Raw genomic sequence first — 14,977 nt, 5'->3', positions numbered from 1 at the left:
GAAATTAATTCATTATGTGGCTCTAGGCTATGATTAAGCACAATTTTATAACTTCTTAACTAAAGTTTTGTTTTATGTAGATTGATTACTGAAGTACAGTACAAAAAATGTCCTAAATGACACCCGATTCATGAGCTACATTCTCGTGATTGCCACATTTTCATGACTGCCACATTTTCATTGACTGCCACATTTTCATGACTGCCACATTTTCATGATTGCCACATTTTCATGACTGCCACATTTTCATAATTGCCACATTTTCATGATTGCCACATTTTCATAAAACCTTTTCTTGGATTAGCAGACAGTGTCCTTAACAGAAAGAACTAAACTACAGGCTAAACACAATGAGCCTCACTCTCTACAGTTTGCTTGGCAGGGTTCAACAGAGGAAATTGTAATAGGAAACAAATTTAGGGCAACAGATATCTAAGCCATAACTCCAAAAAATGAACTGGAATGCTGACAATCAAAGTCATTTAAGATCCCAGCAGTATAAAAACCACATACTAACCAAATTTGGTGGAAATCCAACAACTCTAGGTTACGCTGTGGAAAGCAAAGTTAGAAGGACATCAGTTGGCATAACTCCTATTAAATGATGTTAAGAATCCTTAAGTGCCTTGCTCAAGGACACCATAACAGCTAGCCTGGGCTGATCCAATGGTAGGATCTGAACCTGTACCCTTTCAGTCAAGAAACCAGTATACCAACCAATGAGGAACCACTACCTCCCAAATATGCAAGACTTTTGTGGCCCAATTCTAATGTCAAAAGTGTGAGAAGACAAAATTACTGACCATGCAGGAATAAAAATCATGCACAGTCAGCTGTATTTAAAATTAAAACCCGTATGAGCTGTTATACATTGGTGGTAAATATGGATCAAGGCTACTGGATTAGTATTTAATTATAAAGACATCTAACATGTTTGCTCCATATAAAGCAAGTGTTGGCAACCTATGGCACAAGTATCAATGGTAGTATGCCAGACTCGTTGGAAAGGCATGCATTATGAATTGTAGTTTTGTATTGTATGTATTAAAATGATAATAAAATTAATGCGATGAATGTGACTTGGCATGCAGCACTCTACAACTGAGTGCACCTGGTGCAGCAGTTCAAATAGATGCCTATGCCTGGTCCAATGCAATCCCAGCTGCCCAGCTGCAGATTTAATGACGGATGCAGCTTTGCTATCAAATAATGCGCTTGCCAATTAAGGGTCTACACTACTGTGAAATGTAATATTTTTCAATCAAACAGGGTAGATTCTTATCTGCCACATTTATGGTACTGCAGACCAGGGTCTACTCTATTCACTATTTGCCATGCATTTTAAATTAATTGGGCAGATATATTTATTGGTTTTACATGCTCATTCACTGAAATTGGTGAGAGAATACAATACTGCCTGATTGATTGATTAATGACACATCAAAGCACGAAGAGCTACATAGTAGTCTGGTAATTTGAGTAAAGTGCTTTGCCCAAAGATTTACCAACAAAGCACCCAGCCTGGGTTTTGGCCAGCATTAAACCTGTACACTTGTGCCTTCAAGTATAGCCTGCTAAATGCGAATGGTTCCCTTTACCTTAAAGTTAAATGGAGTTTATGTATCAACCCACCACTATGCTCTATTCACTTATTGTATATACTGGCTTATAAGTGAAGTCAAACTGCAAACAACAGAGATTTTAATTCCATCACATAATGCGCCTGCATATCAGGGTCTATCTTGTTTGTTTCACTGATTACTCTGAACAAAATGCACAAATCCAGATCTGCTGGAGCATTATGTGATGGCAGATGCAGGTCTGTGCAGTTTGCAGTTGGACTCACAAGTGAGTACATATGGTATCTGCTTTTCAAGGTCCTTTTAAAATTTCCTGTTGCTATTAAATATGTATTGTAACATGCAGCCATCTTTAAATACTAGAGTCAACTTTGCTTTTACATAATGCTCCAAATGATCAGTCAACACTGAAAGCATAAAAAACAGACAATCTGTCAGTCAGGTTTTATCCTCAATGTTGTAACTGACTTGATGAAGGCAACAGACTTATCTATCTAGACCATTTCCAACTAGGAGATCCCCCCCCCCCAAACAAAAATACATGTTATTCACTGGTACTGGCAGACTTTTTGCTTTCTTCCAATGTAAACTTCAGTGGCTTTTAAAACATGGGCATCATCTTAACTGTCATGCTCATTCAATGACATCTGGCCCAGTGGTCACAAAACTGTCTAAACACAACAATAAACTTGGGACTTGGACACCAACATTAGATCCCATGCTTCCAGTATTTTCAACTCTGCAATTTGTTCAGTTATGTACATGTTACATTAATTCTTATATTTTGGTTTCGCTTGGTTTTGTGTGGTTTAATGACATTTTTCTGCACATGATAGCTATATATGGCAGCCAGTACATGTGGCTGAGGAAGAACCCATGAAAAATCAGTGACCCATGGAAAGCTTTTGGGAAGTCTTCTCACATCATGCCCACAATGGTTGAACCAAGACTTGAACTGGGCACAGACAAAGGTGAGATGCGTAAGTGATGTGTAAAATCAAGCACCTTAGACCACTTGGCCACCTGGGGCCCTTCTTATGTTTTGGTAATTCTACTTGCCCCCCACCCCCACCCTTCCTCACTCCCTGGAAAAATCTCTCACGAATGCCCATGAATAATATGTCAGTCTTCTTCATTACCTATCTTCATACCAAGTTACATGACTATATAGGCAATGTATCCAAGAAACAGCAAAGTGAAAAATTTACCACAATGCAAGTTACTGAAATAAGAAATGTAGGTAACAGGGACCTAGAATTGATTAATGGGTGCATTACCCTATAATGCATTGAAATATAATGTTACATAACTCTGAATTCACTAGTGACTGAGAAACTTTGTTAAATAAAGACCCTAACCAAAGTGTTGATGTTAACTGTTCAAACTGGCAAACTGGTCATTATTGATCAATGTGGGGGTTTAATTACTTTGCAATTCAATTCAACTAATCAAGATCTAAAAGAAGAAAAAAATTCAAGAGTGGTCAAAAGGTATGATTATGCCCTATCTCCAATATTCCTTCTCACACCTAGCAACCACCATTAATTTGAGCGACAAGAAATAATTAAGTTACATACCCACAGCATTGTGCCACTAATTCCCGTGTTAACTTTTAACAACAGCTAGAATGTTATAGCTTTTGCAATTTCCTTATTTGAATGAGAAATCTTTTTCCCATACATGGAACACTAATCTTGATTATGTGAAGGGTCTATCTTCCTCTTTGCTTGCACTAACTAACCAACTGGAATTTAATCTCACATACAGTGCACAAAAAATGTACTTGTTTATAACTGAAGATACATAAATGCAATTTAAAAGAGCTAGCGTGTCAATGATTGGTGATTATTTACAAGACAATCCCATCTTCCTGTTTCAATCATACAGTCTAGACACTAACCTGTACACATTTTTATTATCCTTCCAAAGGGATGGTCCATCCTATCACTTTGCTCTCTGAAATATCTTCCACAGCAAATGTATTTTTAAAAAAAAGGCTTCTTTCTATTTGTTCAGTATTTATTTATATCTAAAATGTAACCCACCTCATAGTTTCTTCATTACAATGCAGTCCACAGGTGTTGTTTTTAGTTCCCTTTCTGTTAATCAGTGTGTGGTTTCTGTATTAACTACAAGCAGGGACTGAGCTTGTAAGCAGGTGTAGGCTCTCTGTACCAAATCAGGCCCCAGCACATTAATGCCAGCTATGTTACTACAGAATGACAAGTACAGAAAAAGCAACACTAGTTGTGTTTTTTTTCTCAACACAAAACCACCCATGTACAAGTCTTTAGCCCTCATTTCCATGTGTGAAATGCTAGAGCTTGTAAACAACATGACAGTTTGTCCTTGGTTGGTCAGACAGCTAAATTTATTGAAGATGGTTGCTAGGTACATGCGTACTAAAAGAGAGCCCTGTAACGGTTAATGCCTTTTGGTCAAGGCATTTTAGCTGCAGACTGAAGCTTCTGACAGGAATAATAATGAACCATGAAAATGAACTTATTAATAATATACACTTTTTAGTGCTGACTTTCTCAGATGGGCACCAATGATGATACCAAAAAGAGCTGAAAAAATACTCAAGATGTCCCCTTTTTCATCTCTGCTTAAAAACACCCATTATTCCTGTGTATCACATCAAAACTGCACAGGAATTTTTTTTCACTGAGGTGACAGAGACACAAAAAAGAGGTACAGACAGATGCACAGAAACATGTACAAAAGCATTCATGTACTTTAAAGTTCTTTTTTTTTAAAATAATGAGTCCCTCAAAGGGACTGATGCTCTAACCTCCTCCCCAATGCAGGAATTCAAGAACCGTCTGTGATAATCTCCAATGATAAAAACGTTTTCAAATTAGCTGCTGTGCTGCACGTTGTCAGCTTGGCACAATTTTCATTTGGGCAAAGTCGTCAGACTTCTTTTTGTGAAAATGTCATAATCATCATTCATTCAAGTGGATTAGCAGCAACAATAAGTTTATGACAGTCGTTAAGTGGTTAGAATGTTTGCCTTGGTTGCAGGAGGTTGCAGGTTCAAACCTTGGCCGAGTTATACCAAAGACTGATCAAAATGGTACAAGCAGCTGCCTCACTTAAGATGTTGGTGACAGGACTGGCCGGCCTGGTGTCAGGATAATGTGACTGGGTGGGACATCATGCTGCATGTCTGCGGCATGATGCCCCAGTGATAGACATCACTGTAAACTGCCACACTGCAGTCATCATAGTGATATAACTTAAAAAATGTTATAGATGCATTAAAAAGTTTAAATAACACAGTACATACCCAAATTCTGAGACAAATAGAAAGTTTCTTCTAAAGGCTTCTGTCATTATACAGAACGTACCTGTAACTGCTCTAATTGCTTTTATGCACAAAATAATGAATCATTGTTAAGTACATGTACAGTGTATAGTTGACATAAGTTAAATAATGACACAAACAAGTAATGACTTTGGTTTTCACTACACACAATGAGAATTTAATTAAAACTGAGGTATGGATTCTTTTCAAGTCAACAAATGCAAATAAATGCAACCCTACCCCATGTACTTTGTTTCACATTTTAAAAATATTTTATGAGAGTGGTATTTAATTTTGTTCACATTATAATCATAAAGTAGACAGAGACTTCAATATTTATTTCAGAGAGTGACTATGGATTCTTGCAAAAATGTTTTAAGTATTTCTCTCCCTCAACATGAACCACAGGTAAACAACACAGCCCTGGCAGTGAGAACCTGAGCGCTGCATCTGCTGCACGATATTATTATCTTGACACTGAGTGAATTTAATTACTCAATTTTTGTTGTTGTTGTTGTAGGGTTTAATGCCATTTTTCAGCACATGATAGGCTATACATGGCGACCAGTATTAATGGTGGGGGAAGATCCCGGGAAAACCCTGGAAAGAACCCCTTTCCCACGCGAAGCTACTGGCAAACTTTCTCACATACCCACATTAGCCAAATCCAAGACTTGAACCCATGCAGACAGAGGTGAGATGGCAGTGATCCGTAACAGACAGTGCTTTAGACCACTCGGCCACTTGAGGCCCCGATTACTAAATTTAATTACTAAATGTAGTGTGTTTGTATGTGAACGTGTATTATCTCAGGTGGACAAAACTGTAATACCTAAATCTGGCAAGGAGAAATATATTGAAAAGAATATTAAGCAATGCTTACATAAATTTAGAAATACTGCATGAATGAGGAAACAAAATTGATCAACAAAAAAAAACCTGAATAAACACAATAGAGGTTGGAATAAAATTTTAAATCTTATCATTTTGCAAGTCTACTGAGTAATATTTTGCTCGGTATCCTGTACTTTATATAACAAAAATTGTGTTGAATCTGCAAATACGATGTTAGGAGGATTATGTTGCTTTTTTGGGTCCTGATAAGTATGTGATCCATGTATCCATGATACTAAAGTTGCCATCTGAAGGGTAGTGGAAAGTACAATAGAAGGGAGATGATTCTTGTTCAGCAGTGATACAAACTTTTTAATTTTATAATGCTTTATAATCCAATATGTTGATCATATAAACATATTTTCCAGATATGATTAAAAATGGGTCAGAAATATAATTTCTCGCGTGGTGAAATTTCAAGCAACTTATCCATAACCAGCAGCAATTTTGATACCAAGTATAAAGGTATCCCAATCCACTGGGGTTGTAATACAGTGTCATAACCTATGTGGTCCCTCAATGAACAATATTCTGAGAGGGCAGTGGTGGTGGGGGTGGGGACCAGCATTGACAATAAACATGGACAAAGAAAAAAAACGTAATATTGAAATATAAAAACTTGTTGAATTTCAGTCCAAGTATGTGAATTACACGTAAATAGATATTAACTTTCTCTACATTATTTGAGTTGCAAACAACTTTTCCCTGTGCCATGCCCACTTTCGATGGTGCTCCAAAAACTGAAGCGTAACCTTAGTACTATCAAAAACGTGATTTTCAAAATGGTGGATGTGATGGCCATACAGGATGTCGGAGGGGCACCACTGTTATTCAAGACAAACCAGACCCAGTATTTAAAATTGGGTGGCAATCTACTAAATTTAGGACAAGTAACGATAACAAATCTTATGGCAATGGATGATGGATTAAAAGGCATCACATAAGCTCTTCTGGTGTAGAAATTGAACCGAAGTCATGCAGTGTGAAATGCTGGTCACTAGTGACATACTTTGATAAACTGGTGCTGTACCAAAATGTTTCAATATACGAAGTAACACGACTCTCAGTGGCCAACTGTACTTGAGACACTGACCATGCTACAAAGTACAAGCAAAGTAACAACTTGAACATCAAGGTTAATCCCTTAAGTTTAATCTGCTTTCACTGTGCAAAAAAATGGAAAAATCATCAATCCAATGGATGATCCTTGAACCCGAATAAACATAATGATCAATTCATACTGAAGTTACATTACAAATACAAAGAGGGTGAGATATAAAGGTAATGAAATCAAGGGAAGGTTAAAAACTTAGACTGAGCCTAGAGTAATCCATCTCAATCTTCTGCCATGGTGAACTCAACCAAAGCATTGTTCCCTAAATAGCCAATGCTGACCAAATGTTATGCACAGCCATGAAGATTTGTGTGGCATAATTTGTATGATGTTAAAAACTATGTAGGTATTAGGGGTACAGCTGTAGAGTGAAGGTAAATAGAGAAGGTAGAGTGAGAAAATGTGTTTAACAGGTACATGAGGTAGCAATTGCTTAAGCCTCATGTGTTTAATTTCATTAATGAAAGATCCCTTTTAGGAAGGGTCTTATAAGCTCTCTCGATAGGAAAAGCAATCCACCTCAAATGGTGGAAACATAAAGATCAGTTGAACCCTTTCAGGGGAGGAAAAGTCATTTCCTACCCTTTCGTCTCCCTTTAGAAGCTGCCAAATAAAAGCATCAAGCTTGAAATGGACAAGATATCTAGCTGGATCATCCCCTGCTGACTTACGACTGAGAGGGGGGATCTTGGGCAATCAATGGAAGCTGGACAAGATGTCTAGCTGGATCATCCCCTGCTGACATATGACTGAGAGTGGGGATCTTGGGCAATCAATGGAAGCTGGACAAGACGTCTAGCTGGATCATCCCCTGCTGACATACGACTGAGAGTGCGGATCTGGGGCAATCAATGGAAGCTGGACAAGACGTCTAGCTGGATCATCCCCTGCTGACATACGACTGAGAGTGGGGATCTGGGGCAATCAATGGAAGCTGAGGTTTGTTAAAAACCTGGTTGACAAAAGAGAGATGTGGACTCATAATTCCACTGAACCTCACACCACGTGGATGCAAGAATAGAGCATGTAGCTTGCAAATTCATCTCACACTAATGGGAGCAAGAAAACAAGGGCAAGGTTTTTGAAGAAAGCTTCATCCAGTGGTTCATAGTGGCATTTTCTTTGAGATCACAAGATCCAAGAGATATGAAAGTTTTGATGATGGTTTTTCTTCAAAAGGGAAGAGAAGAAAATCAGCAACTGTGTTCATAAATGGATAGTTAGGACTGACAAGTTTCCTAATCAGGGTTCAATCAGAATTATGAATGATAAATTCAAAGTCTTTTCCTAAACTTTCAAAAACCACATAGATTTCCAAGACCTATTTTCGCTAATATTTTGTATACAAGTTATGTTATATGAAAAAACGATGAATTCAAAATACTACAGTATTGTTTAATGATGAAATTCAAACTATAAATAATTTCCTTATTTCAAAAGAAAGAAACCATGAAAACTTGACTACATCCGAATCTAACAAGCTTGGACAATCTTATTTGTGGTTATGCTAGAAAAAAATTAAAATCTTTAGTTTTTTTTCAATTTTCAAAGACCTCATGGTAATCTGCTAGATTTTCACAAACTTTCAAGGTCTAGAAAATGCTACCTCATTTTTCCCAAACTGTCAAAGACCGTATGAACCCTGCTACTGTATCAATCTCCAAAGATTCTTCACTTGACATAAAAAATCTTGATGCAGATTGTCTTCTTAACTGAATAATGAACTTGGCAATATGTTTAGATCCTGTGAGATGAACCAAAGAAAAGAAAGGGGGAGAATTTGTGGGTTGTTGCACGGGATACCGAACCTGTGCTGTGACACGAGTTCCCTCCTCTGGGGCAATTTCCTGAGATTGTCCGCCAGCAGATCACTGAACCATTATTACTGGGTCCACGTAGGGGCCAACAAAATGAATTTTGCAGTGGAGTTCCTTACTTTTAAAGTACCAGAGAGTTGATTCTGAAGGATGGGAAGGCATAAGTAAACAAATAACCCACTGCAAACTGAAAGCTTCCACTGCCCAAGTCCTCTGCAGTGTAACTAGAGAAACAAAAACTGAGAGCTTGTTGTTTAACCTTCAAACAACTCTATCACCCAAAGCTGGAACAGAGAATGGTTTGGCGTAGAGAAATCTTCTGGCTCACCAAATGCAAAGATGAATTCTCATACAGCTGGGGCATTTTCCACTCACTAAGTATCACTTACACAATAGAAACCAGTTTTATATTAATGGCATTAAAATCAGACGTTGATCACATCTTTTCCTAACAGGCTGCATTAAGAACAATGAATTCTTTGTCCTTTTTCCAAGCCAGGTCTCTTATTGTTCAGCATTGCTCTAGTGGCCTAAGTGGCTAATGTCCACTTCGGATGCGGGAAGTTACAGATTCAAACCTGGGCCAAGTCATACCAAAGGCCTCACCTGGTACTCAGCATTAAGAGGTTAGTGTTAGAACTGGTCGGACTGGTTTCAGGATAATGTGACTGGATGAAACATGATGGTACATGTCTGTGGCGTGATGCCACAGTGCTAACATTACTATAAACTGCCACACTGCAGACATAATGGCAACATGATGAAAATCGTTAAAGCTACATTAAAAATCCAAAACACACACTCTCTTTCTGTCCAGGAAAAACGGTAATAGCTGTCTGGGCTTTGAATTAAAAAATAACAAAGCACTCTACCTTTCTGTTCTGTAAAATAATTTTCTGTGTCAAATCTCTCTTCCTTTTCAGATTACTCTGATAATGAAAACTATAAGGGTTTAAAATTGTGTGTGGTTTAATCTGTACCTTGGACAGACCGTCATTTTCTTTTACATGAAGATATATGACTCAAAATTCACCTATGATGCTATTCCTTAAGCGATATTGTCACACTTTTAAGTAAAGAATGCAGAAAACCTGACATACCATGAATTCACTTCAATTTACGCTTTAGAGAAATCAGGTCAAGGTGTCGCAATAGGCCAACAACCTAGCACAATAATATGATATGGGTTGTCTCCAACAGATGGGTTCACTATACATATAGATGCTGGACACTACAAACATAAATGGGAGCCATAACATTAGGATACAAAAACAGTAATTTGAGAAACACCTTTTGCTTCCCCTCTCTCTTACATGGTCTTGTTTAGTAAAACATGATTTGCAGTCTTAGCATTAAAATAAAAACCCAGACTTTTTTTGGACTCCATGACATATACCCCTAACATATATAAATAGTACAAAAAGGGGTACTAAATGCAAATGGAATACTATCACCTTGGGGATGTTAATATAGTGGACTGTCATGTAGGTCATTAAAATGTTAGTCTGTCTGAGATTAACAACCTCATGTCACAGATTACGTAATAGATTAACAGCTGGCAAGATGGTACATAAAAAATATTAGTTGTTTTGGGTTTAAGACCATTTTTCAGTACATGATAGGCTATACAATATGGCCAGTCACTTGAGGAACTTTCATGAATAATTCATGTTTGTTCATGAAGTCATGAATTTGTTTTCATAGGAGTATAACTGATGGAGGAAAAACTTGAGATAACCCTAGTATGTACCACTGACCCATGGGAAGCTACTAGCAAGCTTTCTCACACACCCAAAATGGCTGACTCAAGACTCGAACCCATGTGGAAAGAGGTGAGATGGCAGTGACTGGTAATGGTGAGCGCCTTTGACCACCCTGCCACCTGGTGCCCCCAAAAATGTAGGTACCAAGGATATTCCAAAGTAATCTTGTTACGAATTAATATAATTAAATATAATTTAATATAATTAAATATAATTTAATATAATTCGTAACAAGATTACTCAGGAATGTCCAAATATTCCATAGTAATGGAAACAGCATGGTCAAAAAATACTGTGGTACATAGCACTGGGTCAAAATACCATGGTAAATCAGTATGTTGCTAATACTGTTAACCTCAAAACAATTAGGGTCATCCTATAACAAGAATCCTTTGTGGAAGAACTCATTAAGCTAATCTGCATATATAAACTATATGAAGTGGAGGAATGAATCCATCTGAAGATAGGTAAATGAAAGAAAAGTGTGTAGAAGAAACAAAAGTTATTGCTCTTCATTATCTTGAATGATAATGTTGAAGCCATCTTTATTAAAGATTAGATCATGATCAACAGTGATGTTTCTTTGAAAACAAATTCTACTCCTAACATCATTCTGGAACTGGAATAGTGCAGAAATGTGATTAATTTTGAAAGGTAAAATGTTGAAATGCAGCTGTGATTCATTGAAGAATGAAGCTTGGGATGAGCTACTTGTGAAGCAGGATGCAAACAAAGCCTGACAAACTAAATTTTAATACTCCTGGATGATGCAGTATGGCTTTGTGCAGAGAAGCAGCACGGGATAGCATTTTATACCTTTGCACATACTGCAGACACCATATTAACATCTGTCACTCTCGGTTGTATGACATCTGTCGTCATATAAACATTGCCCACCATTAGGACAATGCGTAAATGCAAAGCTCAATGCCAAAAGTAACCAACGTTTAAAAATTCTAAGGAACTGGCTTGGGATTTTCTTTTGAGCCTAAATTAGATTCCTTTTAGCTCAAGAACATTTTTTCTTTAATTAGTATAATGGATTTATGAGGTTCTTTTCTACAGAAAAGACCAAGAATATATTTTTAAGTGTCAGACATTCTTTCTCAATGAAGTCCCAAGCCCCACTCCCCTTGAAAATTAAATTGTCATTCCCAAACTACTGTGGCCATTGTATGTTTGATACCTACTCACAACAACACAGCTGCAGAAAGTTATTTTTTTATGCTGAGAACAATTCAACAAGATATTCGGGTAAGTCTGAATAACAAACCATTAAGTCTCTAATGAGTTCAAAGGCGAACTTTAATGATGCTTGCATTACCTTGGTGCCCCCCCACCAATGAATTAATGACAGCAGCAAAGGTACCAAAAAAAAATGATTCCTCTATCTAATGGATTTTAAAACTTCACATATTTTTTTATATGTCTGTATTGTTGTTATTATTTGAGTATGTACACATTAGGTTTCTGTGTATGTGTGGTGATAATATTTGACAATATTTTGTCTACCAACTTATTTCTCTTTGAAAATGTGTTTAATTCTTCAAAGAAAACATATTTGTGTTGTTCAAAATCTGAATTTCCAGTCATAACTTATTCTCAATTGTACGACATCTATTTTGGGGGATGCAAGACCACATGAAGCCCACACAAAGAGACTGTCAAACATACTTTCTGAGTCTCAAAACACACAAAGACTGATTAGATGGCTGGCACATATGTGCATGATAGACATAGACAGCCAGTTGGAAGAAGAAATTTGAAATGGCAAATGGATACATTGAGACCATCAGGCTGATATGTATTCATGAGCCAAATGAAATGAGTTCTCCCTTCCAACTCAAAACAAAACAAGAATGCATAAATATTATATATGCCACATTTTATGCTTTCTAAATACTTTTAGCAATACATTATGAATTAAATTCAAAACATACTTGGATTTATGATATGGAAATATGGGTGTGTGATACTGAATTATGGATTAAACATCTGTATTGCCAGATGAACCGTGTAAGATTAAATGGGTATGAAATAGAAAAGATGATTCATAAATAGTATTTGGATGTTGCAATAAAACCTGCTATAGCTGACACCTCAATATAAAGGACACTAGCCCATGACATATGGTATATATAGACCATGTTAAATCCATGTATAAAGGACACCTATCAATAAAGGACGTACCTGATCCTTTGAGTGTCCTTTATATAAGTGTTACATATTGTAAATGTATCTTGTGCAAACATATTGGGGTTTGCTTTAAAAAAAACCACAGTATTCTTTCACAGTAAAGCTGTTCATAAGAACAATGAAAAGTGGACCATTTTGAAGGTAAGGTTGTCTTGTACCGAGGTATTTTATTTATAAATAATAAATAATGAAATGAGATCCATAAACACACCTCCATTAAAAATGGGATTGTCATGTACTCAGGTGTTGTAGTGACACCTAAGGTTTAAGGAATGCAAACCTATAAGAATGGCACAGAACTAGACCAGTAGATCTGACAAAATATTCTGTGAGATTTGAGTAAACCCTGTGATATCTGATTTTTTAAAGGTCATCTCCTTTTAAGGAAATTGAGGAAATATTTCCATTTGATGGGTTTCATATTTTATCACAAAATGGAATATGTACACAGTCATGAATGAAAAGTGAAACTGATTCTGGTTGCTTTCCATCTTACAGTTTTATCTCATTATGGAAATGTGTTACGTTGGGTCCAAATATATCACACATAAAATCAGCCTGGAACCTTTACATTTCTATAATAAAACTCGCGCAATGAGACTGACATCGTGCAAAATTCTGTGATGTTCTTCCTCACACCAATGAGACATCACAAGTATCTGACTGATAGAATTCCTTTGCCACCCCATAGCAGACTCACTACACTACAACACATTCCATTATTCTGATGGTATCTAGTCTGGTATTGATTAAAGAAAATGTCCGGAAATTCAACAAGGAAGCAGGAAGCTAGTGAAGTCAAGGACAAATAACAATTAGAAAAGCCTGGAATATTACCTTTTTCATGCCAATACTAGTATACACATTTTTCATTATCAGTGATTTAAATTGTTACAATAAAGTTATTTTTCATCATAATCATTTACCTTCATGGCATGTTCAATACATATGATGCAGATCTTTACCTGACATTCATACCAACATGGTGACTGTAGTACAACATAAGGCCCAAGAGGGTATCAATCATCTAGCTTAAACAGCTTAATAGTTAACCATAAAATTCTTTTTTTAAGATGAAAGCACTGTTTCTCGCTTTTACTTGTAACTAAGTCATCCAAGATCTTGATGATATAAATCCATTTACCAAGTTTTAAAGGAACTGGATGGTACTGTTCCTCAAAGTTCCCCAAAGATCTTGTTGAATTTTCTAAGCATATAAAATGAACTTTATGCATCACAGTCTGAAAAGGAAATATGGCAGACTCACACCCTGGTAGTCGGAGTTCCAAAACCCCACAGGGGTAGTAATTAAGGCTGCCATGTTTTAAAAAAATGCAGAAATTTACACAACCATTCAGCACATAAAACAATTATGTCTGAATGTGATTAATCTATTTGCTTGCCAGAACACAAATAGTTGTCCTTAAAGATATTAAGAGTCTTCTTATTTAAGTTCAAAAATAAATATTTTCCACAAAAATGGTTACTTCTTGATAGAATTATATACTGTTAGCCTCAGCTAGAAAATTTAGCAAGGCAGGATATATTATGGAGTATGGTCTGACTCATGGTACTAACGAATGTGTCAAATGTTATAAAGCAAGACTCAAACTTGTCCTTCCATACTCAGCTGAGCCACAGTGATTCAGTGGTTTGAGTGCCAGACACACCATTATATAGGTATGGGTTTGAATCCTACTATTGGACCAGCCGGAGAGCTATAATGGTGTGTCCTTGGGCAAAGCACTTTACACCAATTGCCTTGGCACTAAATAACTTAATTCTTCTGTGCCATAATGCACCAAATAAAACTCAAACCATACGATCAGTTTGATCTGTCCTAGTATGTAAATTTCCTTAAACATCTGTTATACATGAAGACCAAATGTAACAAAATTTGTGTTCTGGGACTATAACATAAGACCATTTCTTCATTCAAGCTGCGGAGTGTTGAAACCATCTTTGATGTTCTTCAAAGATAACTGCTATGGTGGATATACTGGATGTCAACTTGGCACCATTTTAATTTAGGACCAAAATGTCATAATAAGAAGTGTTTTGGTAGAAATTCCATGCTGAAATGGCTTTCCGTTTTGAACAATAACAACATTTTCAAGACAGGTGGCCATATTTAATAACAAATTTGTACCAGTTTTATTTAGTACCAACCTGACATAGTAAGAAACATTTTGGCGAACACTCAATGTCAATATGACTATTCATCCTGAAAAAGAAGTGAAAACAATATTTTCAAGATGACAAATGTGGTGGCCCTATTGGAAGTCTTAGCAGCATTATTTTCT

The 14,977-nt window shown here is 36.6% G+C and overlaps 1 protein-coding gene across 4 annotated transcripts in view; it reads right to left on the bottom strand.

Moving 5' to 3' along the window:
• Positions 1 to 4,959, bottom strand: part of LOC149804264 (uncharacterized) — a 36,367-nt gene extending 31,408 nt beyond the window's left edge. Inside the window, exon 1 of one of the 4 annotated variants that reach the window (XM_089938205.1) lies at positions 4,873 to 4,959. In XM_089938205.1, coding sequence (XP_089794331.1) covers positions 4,873 to 4,919 — 47 coding nt within the window. In that variant the 5' untranslated portion in view covers positions 4,920 to 4,959. The other 3 variants (XM_089938206.1, XM_089938208.1, XM_089938207.1) reach the window with 3 other exon arrangements.
• Between the last annotated feature and the right edge of the window lie 10,018 nt (positions 4,960 to 14,977).

Source organism: Sinohyriopsis cumingii, chromosome 2 (genome assembly GCF_028554795.1).
Source record: "Sinohyriopsis cumingii isolate HCF-2022 chromosome 2, ASM2855479v2, whole genome shotgun sequence".
Taxonomy (NCBI): domain Eukaryota; kingdom Metazoa; phylum Mollusca; class Bivalvia; order Unionida; family Unionidae; genus Sinohyriopsis; species Sinohyriopsis cumingii.
The sequence above is the reverse complement of the archived record's forward strand: the minus strand, read 5'-3'. Positions and strand labels throughout refer to the sequence as shown.